Consider the following 19,023-nt stretch of genomic DNA (forward strand, 5'->3'; position numbering starts at 1 on the left):
TGTAGCAGCGATATTGCCTACTATGGCTGAATATTATCTGAATACACTCCATCAGACCTTCATCGTGGCCAGCGGCAACTGGGAGACAGATCTTAACATGTCCATTTGACGTGTTTGCCTTCATTTCCCAAATGCCAATCCGGACTGAACGATTTCTGTTAAGTACAGTTAAGAATCGGCTCGGATATCACTAATGTGAGATAATCTCATTAGATAATCGTGTACCACACGACACTGCCTACTGATATTCCACACAAGTGGTACATGTACTGCATCCACACCCACACGCATGACCATGACGTTGTCAAACCTAGAAACATCATCAGTTTAAACAGGGATTCAAACTCACGATCACACGTTTCAGGTGCATGCATGTATTGGTCCCGGCGCGTTAAGCAGCTGTGCCACCCGTGTCTATGATAAAATACAAGCCCGTGCAAAAAGTATTCGGCCACTTAACGTAATTTCCATGGACTTAAATGTTATTTCAGTATGGCATAAATAATTTTCATGAAGTGAGTTTAGGGTGGACATCTGTAAAATTTCACAAATTGGAAATCGTCTCTGATCTGTGCACATAATTTCAGTTCAATTTTCCGACCGCTATTTAACTAAGGACATCACATTTATCAACTTACGCATGGTTCCACAATGCACAATCCCATAGGCCGCCATGTTAAAGGAGTACACGGCGCTGTAAACATGATGAATAAATTGTTGCGTTTCGATAAATAAGCAACGGAGAATTAAACAGAAATTATGTCAAGTGCCCGAATACTTTTGCATGGGTCTGTAGCAACGCGATATATTTCTAACAGACAACTCCGAGGAGCGGATGGCTTGAACACTGAGGATCAGGAAAATGTCCGTTGTAAAATCTTCAGATTCTTATCCGGTATAATTAGACGTGGAGATTGATTGTGTTTCACGTGGTGCCCAGTGGGCGTTGTCATATGACTTCCGACATAGGGTTTGCCTGACAACAGCTTCTACTGACATGTAGCACCAGATGGCATGCATGTGCAGACAGAGTCAAGTACAAGTCCTTCATCATATACAGAGCTGTGGAAGGATGAATAGCTGCTCTTCACGAATACGCCAGCTAAAGTGCACGCGGCTGGGAACAAGACCGTCTTTGTTCCCACTATACTTATGGCAATGTTATTGTAACATAAGAGCTATGTGTAGCGGACGTAGAATATGCGACACGGAAGTGGTTGCACATGCACATGCTGGGGTAGGTCGCACGTGCATCCGGCGACAGTTCTGCAGGCATTGATAAGACGTTGTTTCTGAAAGACGCTGGTTGAAATATTCCTGCGATTAACAACATGTTCATGTACTGCTTAGGTGGAGTGTCATTCTTGGAGGTACGGGGGGAGTTTCGATACATACTTGTTTGTTGCTCTCAAATGGCAAGGAAGACGTAAAGCCCATTTCTCGTGTCTCCCGCCGTGAAAATGCTGGGATGTTGATAACAGCGGCGTAAAAACATACTCACTCGCTCAGATGGGGAGGCAGGCAACATAGGTCTTTAATTCACGACATATTTGCAGAACATGCAACATGTTCAGCTCCCCCTTATCAATCTCACCAACTCCATGCAAAGGTCGTTACTTCAAAAGCGTCGACGCAAACAGGTCTTTTTGTGATAACGTAGAAATTGAAACGCTATTCATGATATGGTTTCTAACACTGAATGCCACATAGCTCTGCAATTTGCATAAATCAACCATCTTGGGATCCCATAAAGTGCTAAAAAAGAACAAGTATATGACGTCATAAGATCCGACCTCAGCTCATGGTCAGGTTAATGCACATGAAACACACGTATCTAACAGTCGGTGTGACCTGGAAGCATGAATATGCATTACGTGGCGTTGTAAACCCCATGTCTCTGTGATAGTAAAGAGAATCACGGGGGTGCCATGACCTGGGAAGATGAACGTGAGAGGGAAATTAAAACAACTTACATCAGAGGTCGGAGTCTAATGGCGCCATTACTCACTGATGATTTCAATGATAGTGATACTGCTATTAATTTCCTGTTGCCTCTAAATCTAATGTCATTGTTATTTTCATGGAGCAATTGTTTTAACGTTTTTCATAACCGGAAATGGCATACAGATATATTCAGATTCAGTATAATGGCACACGGCAAGGCTTACCTGAATATGCCTTCACCATGTCGGTGTCTTGGTGGCCTGCATATACCCCCTCAGAGAAGTAGCTGGTATCACCAGCCCCTACCTATTCCTCCCTCAAGTTAGTAGCTCGTGTGACCAACCCATGCCTCCGTCAGTCAATGACTGGTGTGACCTACCCATCCACGGTCAAGCCAGCAGCTGGTGTGACCTACCCATACCTTCAGGTCACTGTTCAACTTGACCTACCTTCACCATGGCACAGTCCAGCATCGCGGCGGCAGACACCTGGTCATAAGGCCGGTATTGGGGACATGTCTCCAACGACTCACTATATGTTAGAGAAGCACATGTACAGCATCCCCAATGTTTACCAGCCCCGTGATCAATGTCTCCTACAAACAGCACTGACAGCCCACTTGCCACAGACAAGCAAATGAATCGCACCTTTTTATGTAATTGCGGGATGAGATCCGTCAACGTGTGCCTCGCTAACAAACATATGGACCAATATGCTTAACTTCTTAAACTAATCCTCAGAGAGAGTGTAATCAATTTATTCCATTGCTGTGTCAGACCTTCGTCTGCCTACATCGCAACGCTGACTGTATCATACGTTGAATAGGGACGTCGTGCACGGCATATGATACACGCCTTCAATACAACGAAGCCAGCGACCTCATTCCACGCACCTGCATAGGTGCATTCATACGTGTAAATGTAATTGTGAGCAAAGTTACATTCACATTTAAAAGCGAGTGAGTGAAGCCGCGGACTTCACAGGCCCTTGTAACAGGAAGTGTTCAAACACTGTGTATGTCAGATGTACAACAGGCATTTCCATGCAGTCAGACACAGCCACAGTGACACTTTCAGACATACTACAGACACGGATACTGGGACACAGACTGGGGGACACTTTCAGACATACTACAAACCCTGAGGACAAACGGCTGAGGACAAAGGCTCTCACTGGCCAACACTAAACAGACAATGTCGTGAAGACTGTCTGTGACTGTCAGACATGGACACAGTGACACAGACAGAGGGACACTTTCAGAGATACTGCAGACACGGATACTGGGACACAGATTGAGGGACACTTTCAGACATGCTATAGACTCGGATACTGGGACATAGACTGAGGGACCCTTTAAGACATGCTACTGACACGGATACTGGGACACAGATTGTGGGACACTTTCAGACATACTACAGATCCAGGGATACTGGGACACGGCATAATGACTTTTTCAGATACATGTGGCTCGGTCCGTGTCGCTCTTTCAAACATACAGCGGATCCTAGGTCAAAGTCGGTGTGATTCTGTCAGACATACCACAGGCTGATACTATCAGATACGCTCCAGACAGATCTACTGGGACAAGATCGTGACTTTGACAGATTCAAGTTGTCCAGATTCTCATACTACAGACATGGATACTGTAACACAGATATTGATTGCGTGACAGTCAAACTATATTCACCCGTACTGTGACATACGCGTCTCTCAGACAAGCCACAGTGAACAGAGAAACAAAACCACCCCCAATGAACACAAAGCAGGTCTTTACTACATATAGATAACGTGATGAAGGCTGAATTTAATCTTCCAGTTCTGTTTGAAGCATCGACCTGTAAGAGACATGTAGGCAGGGAGACGTGTCAAATTCTTGTGTCCGTTGCTTACATCAAAGAGCATACCAGACCCAATCGTTAATAACCTTGTAACCGTTGCGTCCGCGCACTCTTCAATATCTTTACTTTAGCTCTATGTTCACTGATGCGGTGATAACGACTAGTTTCCGTCTATTGAGGAGCGCGATGCTGTGGGGATGTCGTGTCCCGACATACAATACAAATAAACAGAGCAACATGTTTGTACGTTATGGCGTTCAACTGAAGAACCAGTCAGACGTATCCGTGTGCGTGTACAGATTCCACTGATATAATTTGGATCGTTTCATTCTGAAGCAGGACAAACCACCTGTTTACAAAGTGCTAAAGTTGATTCGGTGGTCTGGAAGCGATTCAAGACATTATCACGGCAACACGTCAGTTTCCACGGGGTCTAGGGAGTTGGACAGAATTGTCCGTTGTGAAAGGTGAACAGCGAGGGGTTCTTTGGTCCTGCTGAGACGACTGTCCTTGGATGGATGATATCATTTAAAGGGTTCAACACCATCTGTCATTAAATACCGACAGTTGCCGACATCAACGGGTTGAACGACCATCTCACCAAGGTCAATCACTATACAAATGGCGATGATGATGATGATGATGATGATGATGATGATGATGATGATGATTACCACGACGATGGTGATGATGGTTACGTCTGCGATCTTGATGTGATAATGATGACGATGACGACAACAATTAATGCAGTGTCGTGACTGAAGGTCTCACACACCTTGTAGTGGATTATTCTTACAACATCACCGGTGGACACACAACGTGTGATTTATCACAGAGATCGAACCAGGTCTCCGAGTTACACAACAAACCACTGGACCACTGTCCTTAAAATCCTGACTAAACAAATCTGACTCATGGGGTGAAAATGCAGGGCACGAAAGAGAAACAAATGACTTGATTGTGGCAAGCAATGCTAATGTTATCGGCAGACACCACTTTTACTGTTGTGAAATCCTAATTTAAGACCGCTGCAAGGTGCTTGATGAGACATCACGGTAAGACACGAGGGATCAATCACCAGCCATTGCCCAACACTGAAGCGGGAAGGAGGGGAAGGTCATTGACTAGGAACAGTCTCAAAACGATTCATTCCTATCAACAACTTCGCAATACGTAGCTAGACGGTGATATATTCGATGACTCGTCTCAAGAATACATCAGCAAAAACAAAATTGGTTTGAGACATCTTCATTCTGGCTTTGTTCGTTTGGAAAACGGACAGAAGGTTATGCTCCCAATAGAAGCAAAATACGAACTGGGAATTAATGAAGAAATGTCTGGAATATCATGGCGAGATATGTCCCAAAGGATGCGGTCATGCAGTGGGGCGGAGATCGCCGGGATCTACTGAGCATCTAGCCGAGGCTTCTCCTTCTCACCGGCCATATCATCAGAGGGGTTCGGGCCCAAAACTAGCGGATCCACACGCATGTACGAACAATGCCATTTCCATGAAGTATATAGCACAGTGGTTGATGTCTAAACGAATATCACCACCGGGTATCAACACTGTTACATCTCTGATTTGTCACACGTGAAGATCCGGGTTACAACTGATCTTCAGTAACACATGGTTGTCGTAAGAGGCGACAAACGGATCGGGTGGTCAGGCTTGCTGACTAGTTGACATATGTCATCGGTTCCAACTTAGATCGATGTTCATGCTGTTGATCACTGGAACATCTGGTCCGGACTCGATTATGTACAGACCATTGACATTTGACTGGAATATTGCTGAATGTGGCGTAAAACTAAACTCACTCACTGTTTTGACCTCCTGGTGTAAGTCCCTGGAATCCCCACAGATTCGCTCACTTTTATTGTATAAACGTTCTCGATACGTTTCGTTAAAACGTAATTTACGTGTCATTCTTCTCCTCTTTTAAACGATGAGAGCCCTTTGGCTCCACTTCATCATGAATCAGCAGACTACGACTCTGCGAGACCGGGGATGAAGACGGCCGTCCACGTCATCCCCGATACCTGTTACGCGAGGTCAGAGGTGAGGCGACTGAGGAGAAAGACTACGCTGTCATAAATATAAATTCCACGGTCTCACCACTCGCCATTGTTTGCTAAGAGTTACCATCATGGTTGGGGTATTTGAATCTGTAATGTTCTCACGGATAATAAACCGCGGCATGTTTCATTCGAAAGTCACGTTGACCGTGGAAGAGCGTTACAAAATATATTAAGTACACAGCACCATGAGGAGATACTGAGCATAATGACCCACTGTATGGGGAGATTTAATATGAACAGGTCCAAGCGACGAATGTTTTAGTCCCCACTTGGAATGTTAGCTGTGTTTCAAGTTCTGTATCCCATCAAAGGGAAGACAATTTAATTATGTATGTACTTTCGCACGACCAGATTTGAAAGCGATGGCTTATTCATGGCTAGAAATTGTGAGAATTTGGCTGTATAAGTCTTTGTGATTATTACGCTTGGGTGGAAAAAGGCCATAATATCTTGCTGTTAACAAAGATTCAACCCGCTACAGGATCTCCCTTCACATTCCAGCTAATCAGTCGATGTGTTGCTAACACGAGAGTGGGATAACTGAGCCACAGCTACCAACAATAACAACAACACTCACTGATGAGGTAAACATCAAGGACATGTTCAACAGAAACGACACCAACAGCACTCGCAGCATCAACACAAACAGCATCAACATAATGGACAGCGTCAACACAAACAACATTGACGGCGTCCACACAAACAGTATGAACGTCATGGATAACGTCAACGCAAAGAACACCAACAACATGGTCGGCATCAACACAAACGGTACCAACAATACAGTCAACACTAACAGGAAGAAACATCAAGAACAGCACAAAGAACACCAAGAATATGGTCAGCACAAACAATGGAAGCAACACGGTCAGAAACGACTAGAACAACAATAACAAAGCAACGCTACCTAACGTGGCAAGAGTGAGTGAGTGAGTGAGTTTGGTTTTACGCCGCTTTTAGCAATATTCCAGCGATATCACGGCGGGGGACACCAGAAAATGGGCCTCACACATTGTACCCATGTGGGGAATCGAACCCGGGTCTTCGGCGTGACGAGCGAACGCTTTAACCACTAGGCTACCCCACCGCCCCTAACGTGGCAAGAAACGACACGAACATGTTGGTAAGCAAACCAACTGATACCAGTCACAAACAACATCATTAAAAATAACAACACTGCCAACAATATCAGCACACCAAAAGACTCGCATCGTGCCATATGTACTGTTCTTAAATATGGTGCACATCACAAAAGATAGGTCAGTATCACCAATGGTTATCGATCATACAGCATCACCACACCAGGTCCACCATCAACAACAAACACAACTCAAGGAACCAGAAAACTACCCTACACAACACAAGGAACCAGAAAACTATCCTACACAACACAAGGAACCAGAAAACTACCCTACACAACACAAGGAACCAGAAAACTACCCTACACAACACAAGGAACCAGAAAACTACCCTACACAACACAAACTATCCTACTCAACACAAGGAACCAGAAAACTATCCTACTCAACACAAGGAGCCAGAAAACTATCCTGCTCTTCATCATACGACGAAATACTCGAGGCATGTTGATACATTTCTACAAGAGTAGCCATATCTGATTACAGGATGAATATTTAAATATTCAGGTGATTAGATGTAGCCGAGCGTACCGTAAACCTAAGCTGGAAACGGATAACGTTAGCTCAGTGGATCTTCAGTCAACCATCAGGACTAACATGATATACTTTCAAACTAGTGCTTGAGTTATGTGGTATAGCATCGGCCATGGTTTAATGATAAAGGTGAGTGAATAAGTCGGATTTAACGCTGTACCGAAGAGTGTTTAGTTACACCATGGTCAATCTAATACGGAAGGACGGTTAATAAACAATCATGAATATTGAGCTCACAAGACCGAGGTTAAATCACAGAAATAAGATTATTTTCTTTGAAATTATATACATATTTATCACAAACAAAATACAACCCCAAAAGCAACTCGGTTCGTAATTTCATACATGAACTGAGGCTGTCTGCATTTGCTCAGTCATTCAAAACTTTTGATGAGCGTCTTTACATTTTTCTCTACTGGGTCCAGGTGACAGACTACATGCTGGCAAACCTGGAGTAGTCAGTGTGTCTGGAGTTAAAAACCACGATTGTAGATGACTTGAACGTTAAAAAAGGGACACAACTCTGCATTTCGAATTGAATGACAGTCTCTGCTTGTCTCTACATCAGTATGTCCCAGTCTGACGTTGGTTCAAGGCGTGTCACCAGTGTGCGTCTCGATACACTACTGTTTCACGAGAATCATGACACAAGGTGTCACGGCGCACAAATCTTTGACGTCACACACCGAGCGTGACAGCACATTATGGACATTCTGTCTGCAACGTGTAAAGTTCACAGTAGCATATCTGTTCAAACAGGTGACGTTCAGCTACAGCTTTTGTGTCCCAAACAATGTTGATTGGAAGCGAAGCCGTGCTGTCCTAGCCAGGCCAAGCGTTAAGGTCGTGCATTCTTCTAGGTAACTATTCCGTAGTTACACAACCTTACGTGACACGTCGGGGTTTCGGTCTTGGAGGAATGTGCACGTTGTGACGTCACGGCTTATTGTGTACTCTGTCATTGCGGGAAAATGTACGACTTGTTGTCAAACCCTGAACATGACTTCGACAAATAAATGTTCTGACACTCTCTGACGTCACCCATACGTCCGACGACGACCGTTTAAGTTCTCTGGAGATGTAGGAGAAACATGTAACACCTGGGATATGTATTTCCAGTAACTATTCTCTGTGGAACTATATCACTGTTGATTGTAACTGTCTCTGGTCGAGTACTACCTGGGGTCGACATCATGAACAACGATCTGTGAAGTCGAGGTTAATAATCATACTGCCACATCACACACTGAGCGAGGAGTGAGATTTATTTAATATGAAGACAATTTAATCATTCATCGATAGATCCAAAAGCTGATATTTCTGTACTAGAACCAAACCGTGAGTCCATATACTCAACAAAAAAAACGCATACACTCTTATTTGGACATGAAAAACACACAACGGTTTTGAAAACGTTAATAAGCTGAATTTAAACAGTGCCCGGACAGTTCGAAGTTAGGTAAAAGAAACATAGTTACATACCAGTATCATCAATACTCCTTAGTTGTTTCATTGTAGCTACCATCACAGATACATACTTCATTATGCCTGGCTGCCAATAAATTAGCAAGCTCCCGAAATAAAACCTACAAAAATATAAGATGATTTTTCTTCGAGTCATGCTGACGTGTGTCAGCGATGATGCTATCAGTTTAGTCAGAAGAGGAAAACAATTTATGATACATCAATATGACCATCATCATCATCATCATCATCATCATCATCAGAATACCAGGCAGACCAGTCACTCTGGCAATAGTCATCAAGTCTGGCCCCCAGTGATATGTAATGCTGGAGGTACTGGTTTCAGCATCAGAGCGTTAGAGTACTACAAACAAAGCTGGGTGAGTTCAGTCGTTCTCATGATGTCCCGCTTATTCAAGATGTATCTACTCAAGTAACTCCAGCATTACATATCACTGGGGGCCAGGCTTGATGATTATTGCCAGAGTGACTGGTCTGTCTGGTATTCTGATGATGATGATGATGATGATGATGATGATTGTTAAACCGATCAGGAAGACCTAAACACACCAGCCTGTCGACGTATCTCTAGACTGAATGCGGTTCTTACACGTTGCAAGTTTGCCTACACACGCTAGACAAATGTTTAGTCTCTGAATATATTGTAATTTTGATAGTAACACACTAGCCCATATAAATTGAAAAGGAGCCTTAAAAAGACCAGAGATTCAGACCCTAAACCTGAGGAAATCTAGACTTGCTTCATTTAAGGCTTTAGCATTGCAAGGAGGGATAGATAGTAGGGAAAATAACGTGGTTCAGGGACCGTGAGACAAACTAGTGTTGAAGCATATACAGACTTAGCCTTGCTCCAAGGCCGTACTGAATGCTAGGCCCATGGATGAATAGTAATTCTCTCCTCTAAACAGGCAGGTCTAGATAAGCGGATGGTCTGGGAACGCCTCTTTCACTTCTCGTGGGTTTTTATTAGAAATTATTGAGCGAGCCTCATAAATGCGTTAAACTTGAGTGTACCGGTCCAGAGAACGGAAGGTCAGCGTCCTTACCATAGCCATGTCAAACCAGATGACCTTGAAATATGGTACTTATTGTTTCCCGGTCTGACGTTCCAGGTTCGTTGGAGTAGCCTAGTGGTTAAAGCGTTCGCCCCTTACACCGAAGACCCATGTTCGATTGCCCATGGTGCGTTGCGTGAAACCAGTTTCTGGTGTCTCCCATGTGATATTGCGAAGGTATTGCTGGGAGCGATGTAAAACTATACTCACTCACTCAACTGCGGTCCAAGATTCACACGGGGCAAACACAATAACCGGCATTGTCCATACGAATACAAATAGCTGCACACACGTGCAAGCAGTTAAGACGTGCTGTGATCATGAACGCGGCGTGTAAATCAATTTGACTAAACATCTAATGAATGTACCATCTTGCAGACGATGTACCTTGCTGTCTTTTTAGCTGTATGAAATCCCTGATCGCAATGTTATAGCCGAGCTGTACATGACTGCTTGTCGAGGCCCCGCACTCAAAGCCAGCTTAGTGCCAAGACGATCTTAACTCCCCACATCTTAACATTGAATTACGACCCTGGCAATGGTAATATCGTTTTATAGAACTGGCCCGTTCACTCAACCCATTTACAGTTCCCTGTTATAACTATTTACATAATAGCCAAAAGCTGAATGTCCCATTTTCCAACGTGTTGACACAGTATTATGCACAACAGAACGAAAAATCAATACTTACCCAGTGTTAGGTAAGTATCACCTAGTCTCCGTTGCGCACGTTAATCCAGTGTTTGTCACACAACCTCCCTATCAGCAATGATCAACGTGAAGCCTTCCTGTTTGCAAGGAGGAGACGGAAGAAACTTCTACATTCGGTGTGATTTTACGTTCCCCGTCACACGTCAACTGACAATCCACGCGTTTTCCATATGTTAGCAGTCGTTAGGTTAACAGTATCCTCCACAACTGCCGGCTCATGCGCTTAAAGCACTTCACTGACAGGTTTTACTTGGAAACAACACTTGTACTAGAGACTCCTGGAAGGAAAATGCAACGGGTTACATACATGCATAGAAATTTAACCTCATTATATCTGGATTTCGCTTTAACGCTCTGTTGAACAGAGTCTGTGCAACACATATTTATTTATACGCTAAATGATCAGACTGGTGGCAGTATTCCTTATACCACATTCACGCACAAATCCAGACTAGATAGAGCTCTCCATCGTATTGTAACAATACACGAGTCAGTTCATATGACATAACCTCCTGAGTGTCTCACAGCACTGAATCTGTCCTTGTTCTCACAGAGTATGGGGATAGGTGGACTGAGCTTAGTCCATGATTATGTGTAATTTAGATTGTAAAAAATAAACCCATTTAAACTGAAAAGGAGCCAAAGTGAATTGGGAGATTAGCATTGCTGGGAGGACTAGGCAGTAGGGGAAAATAATGTGGTTGAGGGACTGACTTGAGGATAGGGTAATCACGGTCTACACTACACTGCTGTTGCGGCATGACGACGTCTATACATGGGAAGGGGTTAATGCCGAGTTAGCAGCACACAGTCACATTCCGGCGTTACTGAACTCGTCTAACATGTTTGTAAGATCAAACATGCGTGGTCCTGTGTACAGACGTAGATAATGTACACATTGTATGATCAAATAGAAGCTTAACATTAATAGTCATCATCATCATCATCACCATCATCATCATCATCATGATTTAGATCTTTTACCTGTTGTGTTGTACATCAAGAGCAATACCACTTAAAGCTAGATTGCCACACATACGCTAAGTGTATGGCCGTGGTGTTTTCAGGCTACGTGTGGTGTAACAGCTTTCAAATCAATGTCAAATACATCGTGAGGGTAAACATGAGAGATTTGGCTGACACGCCCACACGTTATACATCGCGAGTAAATAGAAGACATTTGTAGAATATATATAATATCAGATGCCAAGGAGAATCTATGCATGTTACTATCACAAATATCACAGATAATATATACTGACACGCATTTCACTCAGAAAACAAACAATGATCATGACATATAATGTACACATTACAACTTCTGTCACAGATATCACAGAAAATATATACTGTCACAGAAAACAGAAAATATATATTATACTGTCAGAAACACTATGCCGAATATATACTATTACAGATGCTGTACAGAATATATACCATCAGGTATGCTGTACAGAATATATACCGTCAGGTATGCTGTACGGACTATAAACAGTCGTAGTCATTATGTTGTTGATATCGGCTGTGACGGATGTAGAGCACCTCGGAGACAACGACTGACCATTCCTGGAACTATCTACCACGTGGTCGACACGACATCTCCAAGCAGTAGGTCTGTAAACGTCTCTGGTATCACAGATGAGATATGTGTGATCTAGCTACACCACAGAAATCACCTCCACTCAAATCAAACAGCAAAACTCACCTACATATGTGTATTACTCGACCGAGCATCTCCCCAACACTGCAGACGATACCAGATGAGCAGACGATAATTTCAATCCCCTGAAGTAGCGGTTCAGCGATTGGCTGGTCGCCGTATGTTGTGTCATGCTCACTACGCCTACATTCCCTCGGTATTCAAACCTGTTTACAAAGCTCCGCGGGCGTTCAATACAAGACGGGAGAAGGGAACAGTATTACACAGTGGTCCTTACACGCAATATGAGATGATTAGCTGAATTAGGACGCCGGACAATAGTGCTGCCCAGTGTTCCGCTGAGTTATAACGCATGGGGTGATACTGGGAATAATGACGGTCGCATGGCTTTGGCGGTCAATATTTTCGGACGGGAGTACATTCGTGACCTAAACTGGGTTCAGATATTTCACAAGAATGTATAATTTTCACCTGCCTTTGTGTCGGTTTGTATCCTTAATAGATGTGTGTCTTCCCAATAAAGCGGCTGGTCGTGACTGTCTGCCCAAATGAACTGCCTGTGTGCTGCGGGCAACGTTATTCGCCAATGATGAATAGGTTACGTTGTGAAAGGCAGACACATCTTTCAATTAAAATTCTTTGTGGACCTTGGATGCTCCCCTGTTCAGTAGTTCAAGCATAATATCTGGAGACTTTATCAAGCGAGATGCTGTGTCAGTCACACACAAATGAATGAGCCGCCATTGATCTATTTCATTCCACATGCACTATTTCGCCGATGTTTTATGCCAGGCCATATAGGTCGGGTTACCGTTGCCGTGTCACTGCTGTATTTTCATGTACACAGCTTATTCATACACATACATGTACGCTCTGTGACAACGAAACTGAATGTACTGAACGCACTTTTTAAGAGAAATGATTATTATACTAAATAAGTTTAAAGAATGTAGAAGCTTTGAATCTGTGCCTCCTCATATAGTAAACTGACGTTGACGCCATTCAGCAGCGCGATGCGTATTGATGTTGTTTTAACAATGAACCCCATTATGCCTATATCATCACCTTAAAAATTGAAAATGCTGATACTTTTGTGTCATCTGCACTCTTACACTGTATTGACACAAAATTAGACTTGTTCTACTGCAACTGAAGTTTACTCTTCAACGTTCGAACTGGCCAATGGTGATTTGACCACTGAAGTTAACTTGAATCGATTTTACGTTATGAAGACGTTACTAGACTGAAACCTGTCACCGAAGGTAACTTAAGGTCTTTAAAACAAGACAAATGATCAAATCCCCATCAAATACACTACCACTGTATAAGGAATCACACGAAAGCACAAGGGTTCCCGTTTTGTTTGGGTTTTTTTTTCAAGTTTTTTTTACAAGTCATGCAATACAAAGCTTATGAAGAAACCTGGAATAAAATACAGATCACTTGTCCTTTCATGTGATCTATTATTTTTCCCCTCAGAATATGTTCCACCATCAAACATTGATGTATACTTTCCTTTGTCCAGCAGTGAAGTTAACTTGAATTTATTTACACTGAGTTTATCACTTATCACGCTCTGTCAGTCGATCCAGATTCATCAGATCAGTGGGCAGTGGAAATAAACTTGCACCTAGTAACTGAATTGAACATATTTTACAGAAACCTACGGTGTCCTAATAATGTTAATAAAATACAACATAAAGAAGCCATAGACTTTCTTTATTTTCACAAACTGTGGTAATCCACACTTGCCACACATTGCAGACTTGAAAGGACTGATTAGATGCGTTTGTTTCAGTATTGTATGACACATTACAGAGACAACTGCCATGTGAAAACCTTGTCTGTCACTGCACGAGTTAGAGTTATCGCACGCTAAAATCAGAAAGTATTCCTTTCGGCATGGTCCTAGCAATTCTAATTATCATTTAAGCGATTTATGTTGTATAACTATCTTTTACACATTCGTGCAATGGCACTCCGTCGTCCCTTTAATTGCGTTGTTTGTCTTACTACTGACCAAATATGAAATATTCATACAATCACCAAGAGCAGGAATATACATCATGATGATGATGATGATGATGATGATGATGATAATGATGGTGGTGGTGATGATGATGATGATGACGACGACGATGGTGTGGTGGTAGTGGCGATGGTGATGACGACGATAGTGTAGTGATGATGATGATGGGGTGGGGGGTGGGGATGAGGATGATGATATGATGATGGGGGGGGGGGGTGAGGATGATGATATGATGATGATGGTGGTGGGATGAGGATATGATGATGGTGGTGGTGGGATGAGGATATGATGATGGTGGTGGTGGGATGAGGATATGATGATGGTGGTGGTGGGATGAGGATGATGATGGTGGTGGTGAGGATGAGGATATGATGATGGTGGTGGTGGGATGAGCATATGATGATGGTGGTGGTGGGATGAGGATATGATGATGGTGGTGGTGAGATGATGATATGATGATGGTGGTGGTGGGATGAGGATATGATGGTGGTGGTGGTGAGATGAGCATATGATGATGGTGGTGGTGGGATGAGGATATGATGATGGTGGTGGTGAGATGATGATATGATGATGGTGGTGGTGGGATGAGGATATGATGATGGTGGTGGTGGGATGAGGATGATGATGGTGGTGGTGAGGATGAGGATATGATGATGGTGGTGGTGGGATGAGCATATGAGGATGGTGGTGGTGGGATGAGGATATGATGATGGTGGTGGTGAGATGATGATATGATGATGGTGGTGGTGGGATGAGGATATGATGGTGGTGGTGAGATGATGAGCATATGATGATGGTGGTGGTGGGATGAGGATATGATGATGGTGGTGGTGAGATGATGATATGATGATGGTGGTGGTGGGATGAGGATATGATGGTGGTGGTGGTGGGATGAGGATATGATGATGGTGGTGGTGGGATGAGCATATGATGGTGGTGGTGGTGGGATGAGGATATGATGATGGTGGTGGTGAGGATGAGGATATGATGATGGTAGTGTGAATGAGGATGAGGATATGATGATGGTGGTGGTGGGATGAGGATATGATGATGGTGGTGGTGGGATGAGGATATGATGATGGTGGTGGTGGGATGAGGGTGATGATATGGTGGTGGTGGGGGGGGATGAGGATGAGGATATGATGATGGTGGGGGGGATGAGGGTGATGATATGATGGTGGTGGTGTGAATGAGGATGAGGATATGATGATGGTGGGGGGGATGAGGGTGATGATATGATGGTGGTGGTGGGAATGAGGATGAGGATATGATGATGATGGTGGTGGTGGTGGTGAGGATTGTGATGATGATATGAGGTAATCACACATCTTGTATGCATAAAAACTTCCTCATAAATAACATGCACAGTCAGGGTTTCAACATCAAACTTGTCTGTGTACCGCATCTTCATGTTATGTCCGTGTTTCGTTTTCGGTCTTATTTTGTCTCTGGAAGTATTGTTTGTTTGTTTGCTTGTTTCTCTAAGCTATATTCCAGCTACATAATGGCGACCTGAAGATAATCAAGTAGGGACCAGACAATTGAGCGATTAGCATTATAATCTTCAATCAACGCAATTAGGATATAGTGACAAATATGAAACAAGCATGGACAACCGTATCCTCTTACCCCTCCGACAAACATTGCATGTTGAAGATCAATTCTAACCCTGATGATAGTCAACAGCTATCGAACCTCTGTGATCAAATGGAACACGTACAGTCTGGAGTTGGACCGACATCTACTCGAAATCTTTCTGAGCTATTTTGCTAAATTATACCCTAATATGTGTGAAAAAGTGGGAGCGTAAATCAGTATGGTTTTACGTCGCAATAGTTCAACAATATCATGGCATGGAACAGCAGAAATAGTTTCACACATTATACCATGTGGGGAATCGAACCTGGGCCTCCTTTCACAAGGCGCTAAGGTGATCGTAAGTCATTAAAGTAACCTTAGTGCAATGTTAAACAATGGGAGTTTATGTTAACCTTTGTTGAGGTTGCTTCGTCAGAGGAGCCCCACTTCAAGATCTGCCTCATAAATCTGCCAAGTTCAGATGAAAGATTTTGAATGGTTTTCAAGTTGTGCTCCGGAAACGAAGCACACCACTCTCTTTTTGAGACTAAGTCCGCAGTTTTTCCATGGAGGCCAGGACAATTATAACACCAAATAGCGAAAGGCACCACTTTGGGACCTGCCTCATATATCTCCCTAGTATTAAGAGGTTTTCAAGTTGTGCTCTGGAAATGAAATTCACCCTTCAGTTTTGAGTCCTGAAACAAGCCCATCATCCCTTTCAGACTAATTAAGCCAAAAACGTGTCCATGGAAACCAAAACAAAAATGACAAAATATATAAATAGAAAAAGGCACTACCTTAAGCTCTGTTAGTTGTATCTACCAATTTTGTTTGAATAATAATAAACACGTTTTGAGTTATGCTCCCGCAACATAATGATTACGAACAGAGGGACGGTCGGACGGACGAGGCGACGGCTATATCCCCCCGCATATATATATATCCTCTTGTACTGTATAACCCCACACACAGAATCAACTTCAATACCCGGGATCGGAGACCATAAAACAATTCTCTGAACAAACAAGCAGGTGATTGGGAGAAGTGTTTACACTTTGTATAAAGATTAGGGATTATAGAGATATTATGCCACTTTTTCAATGTCCACAATAGAATTAAACTAAATAACTCCTAAACCTGTTTGTTTCTTTAAGTGATCATTGCCCGGAGACTCTCCAGCTGCACAATGAATACAAAACCTCATTATTCGAAATCGAACAATAAAGAGGTTAACGCCACACGAAATATCAGGTTAATCTGGTCAGAGCGTGTGTATGATCTATAAACAATAAAATCGCATGCGCATTTCGACAACGTAACCAGTCATCTCCCTTAAGCGCGTGACGTCATGACCCGATTATAGACGGAGCCAGTTGACAGTAAGTTGTTACACCTGAATACACACTTCTGTGAGCTAGCTTTTATGTGGTTACCTCACTTCATTTTCCCCTTGTAATTCAGGACTACATCTCAACCATGTTTTCAACATAAAAACTTTCACAGCTGGGCTAAAACTTACCACGTGTCCCAATAAACACCCTTCCCGGTGACATAAGGTCCCAGGAAGATGGCTGGTTACGGGGAGAGGTTACACGCTCATAACACTCACAGTTAAAAGGGTTCACTGTTTATTTTGACAGATGTTTATAATTGCGGCAATTACGTTTTAGCATGCAAGATGTCGGTCCGCGGTTGAACAGAAGAACAACAACCTCATCGACGGCAAACCATCTACGTCTCATCAGATCTTAACCATACAGACACAGCCAAGGTCAAACTAAAGTGAGTCTTGCATAGTGTATTAGTGTATAGGCGTGATTTCCGAACACCTTAACCACTTCACTAACCCACCGCCCCATGTATGTTTTGATCATATTCAGGTATTGTTCAAAACATGTAAATCAGAGCATTTTGGATAAATCTCTAACGAGACATCGAGCTAACCCACCGCCCCATGTATGCCTTGATCATATTCAGGAATTGTTCAAAACATGTAAATCAGAGCATTTTGTATAAATCTCTAACGAGACATCGAACGCAATGGTATCAATTACGATGTTATTAATGATATAACGACTGCAGTTGGCACCGAACAGTCATGTGTTGTAAACAGGCCAGTAACGCGATCGAGTGGTCACGCTTACTGACTTGGTGGACACTTGTCATGTTATGCAAGTTAGGTTGATCTGTTCTCCTAATGTCAGTCAGTAAACTGTCTGGTGCAGACTCAGTTATTTGCAGATGATGTATGGCGTGAATATTGCTGAGTACAGCTTTAACCAAACCAGACAACATAAACAAAATTAAAAAATATATAATACAAACAACCTCGACACAATACATCGATATCCCTGAAACTCAGCAATGCCATATAAACGCAGTGCATTGATCCAAAGTTGTTATGAATGCTTAGCCTGTGGATATATAGTAGTCCTGTCTTCGGACGCCGGTCTGGTAGAAGGACAATGTGCTACCTTTTATTGGTATTTTCAGAACTTCGCATTTAAACTTATTAAATGATCACCTCAGAGACTTGTGCAAGTCTATTCGTGGACTGAAAGTGCAATGTGTAAGGCGAAGATATGAACTCTTCCTCTTCCTCAAGATCTGGACCAGTAAACAGATGTTCGGTCTCCGTGGTGACGTGACATACACGGACGCCATGTTGTTACGGGGGGCTAAGTGGAAGTCAAGAGGATAACACGACATGTGAGAAACATGTGGAAGACGTGAAATTCTGTTATACAAGAAAAGGTCATGCAGGCATTATTGTGTGAAACTGGGACGGCGCCATGAAACTGTCAATAACTCAATACCGGAAACGGCATGTACTAACTCTGAAACTATTAAATAGTCGTCAAGTCTAGATTTCTTCAGTTTTAAGAGCATGAATTTAAAATGAAGAACTTCCCTGTCTAGTTTGCAATAATGGGAGATTCTATTTAAACACAATTTAATACAATAA

The 19,023-nt window shown here is 42.9% G+C and overlaps 2 protein-coding genes across 6 annotated transcripts in view; one reads left to right on the forward strand and one right to left on the reverse strand.

Annotated features, from left to right (window-relative positions):
• The window catches only part of LOC137286133 (uncharacterized), a 59,447-nt gene that overhangs the window by 31,969 nt on the left and 8,455 nt on the right, over nt 1–19,023 (reverse strand). The window contains exons 1-2 of one of the 5 annotated variants that reach the window (XM_067817800.1): nt 12,924–13,217; nt 10,769–11,066 (exon numbers count right to left, since the gene is read on the reverse strand). The gene's annotated coding sequence lies outside the window, so the exon portion shown is untranslated. Of the gene's footprint in view, nt 1–10,768; nt 11,067–11,772; nt 11,865–12,493; nt 12,587–12,923; nt 13,218–19,023 lie in introns of those variants that run through there. The other 4 variants (XM_067817797.1, XM_067817802.1, XM_067817799.1 and 1 more) reach the window with 4 other exon arrangements.
• Nucleotides 6,464–7,454, forward strand: LOC137287971 (probable serine/threonine-protein kinase DDB_G0271682). The gene is made up of 2 exons (XM_067820336.1): nt 6,464–6,731; nt 7,156–7,454. The coding sequence occupies exons 1-2, from the start codon at nt 6,464–6,466 to the stop codon at nt 7,452–7,454; spliced, it is 567 nt and encodes a 188-aa protein (XP_067676437.1).

Source organism: Haliotis asinina, chromosome 6 (assembly GCF_037392515.1).
Source record: "Haliotis asinina isolate JCU_RB_2024 chromosome 6, JCU_Hal_asi_v2, whole genome shotgun sequence".
Lineage (NCBI taxonomy): Eukaryota > Metazoa > Mollusca > Gastropoda > Lepetellida > Haliotidae > Haliotis > Haliotis asinina.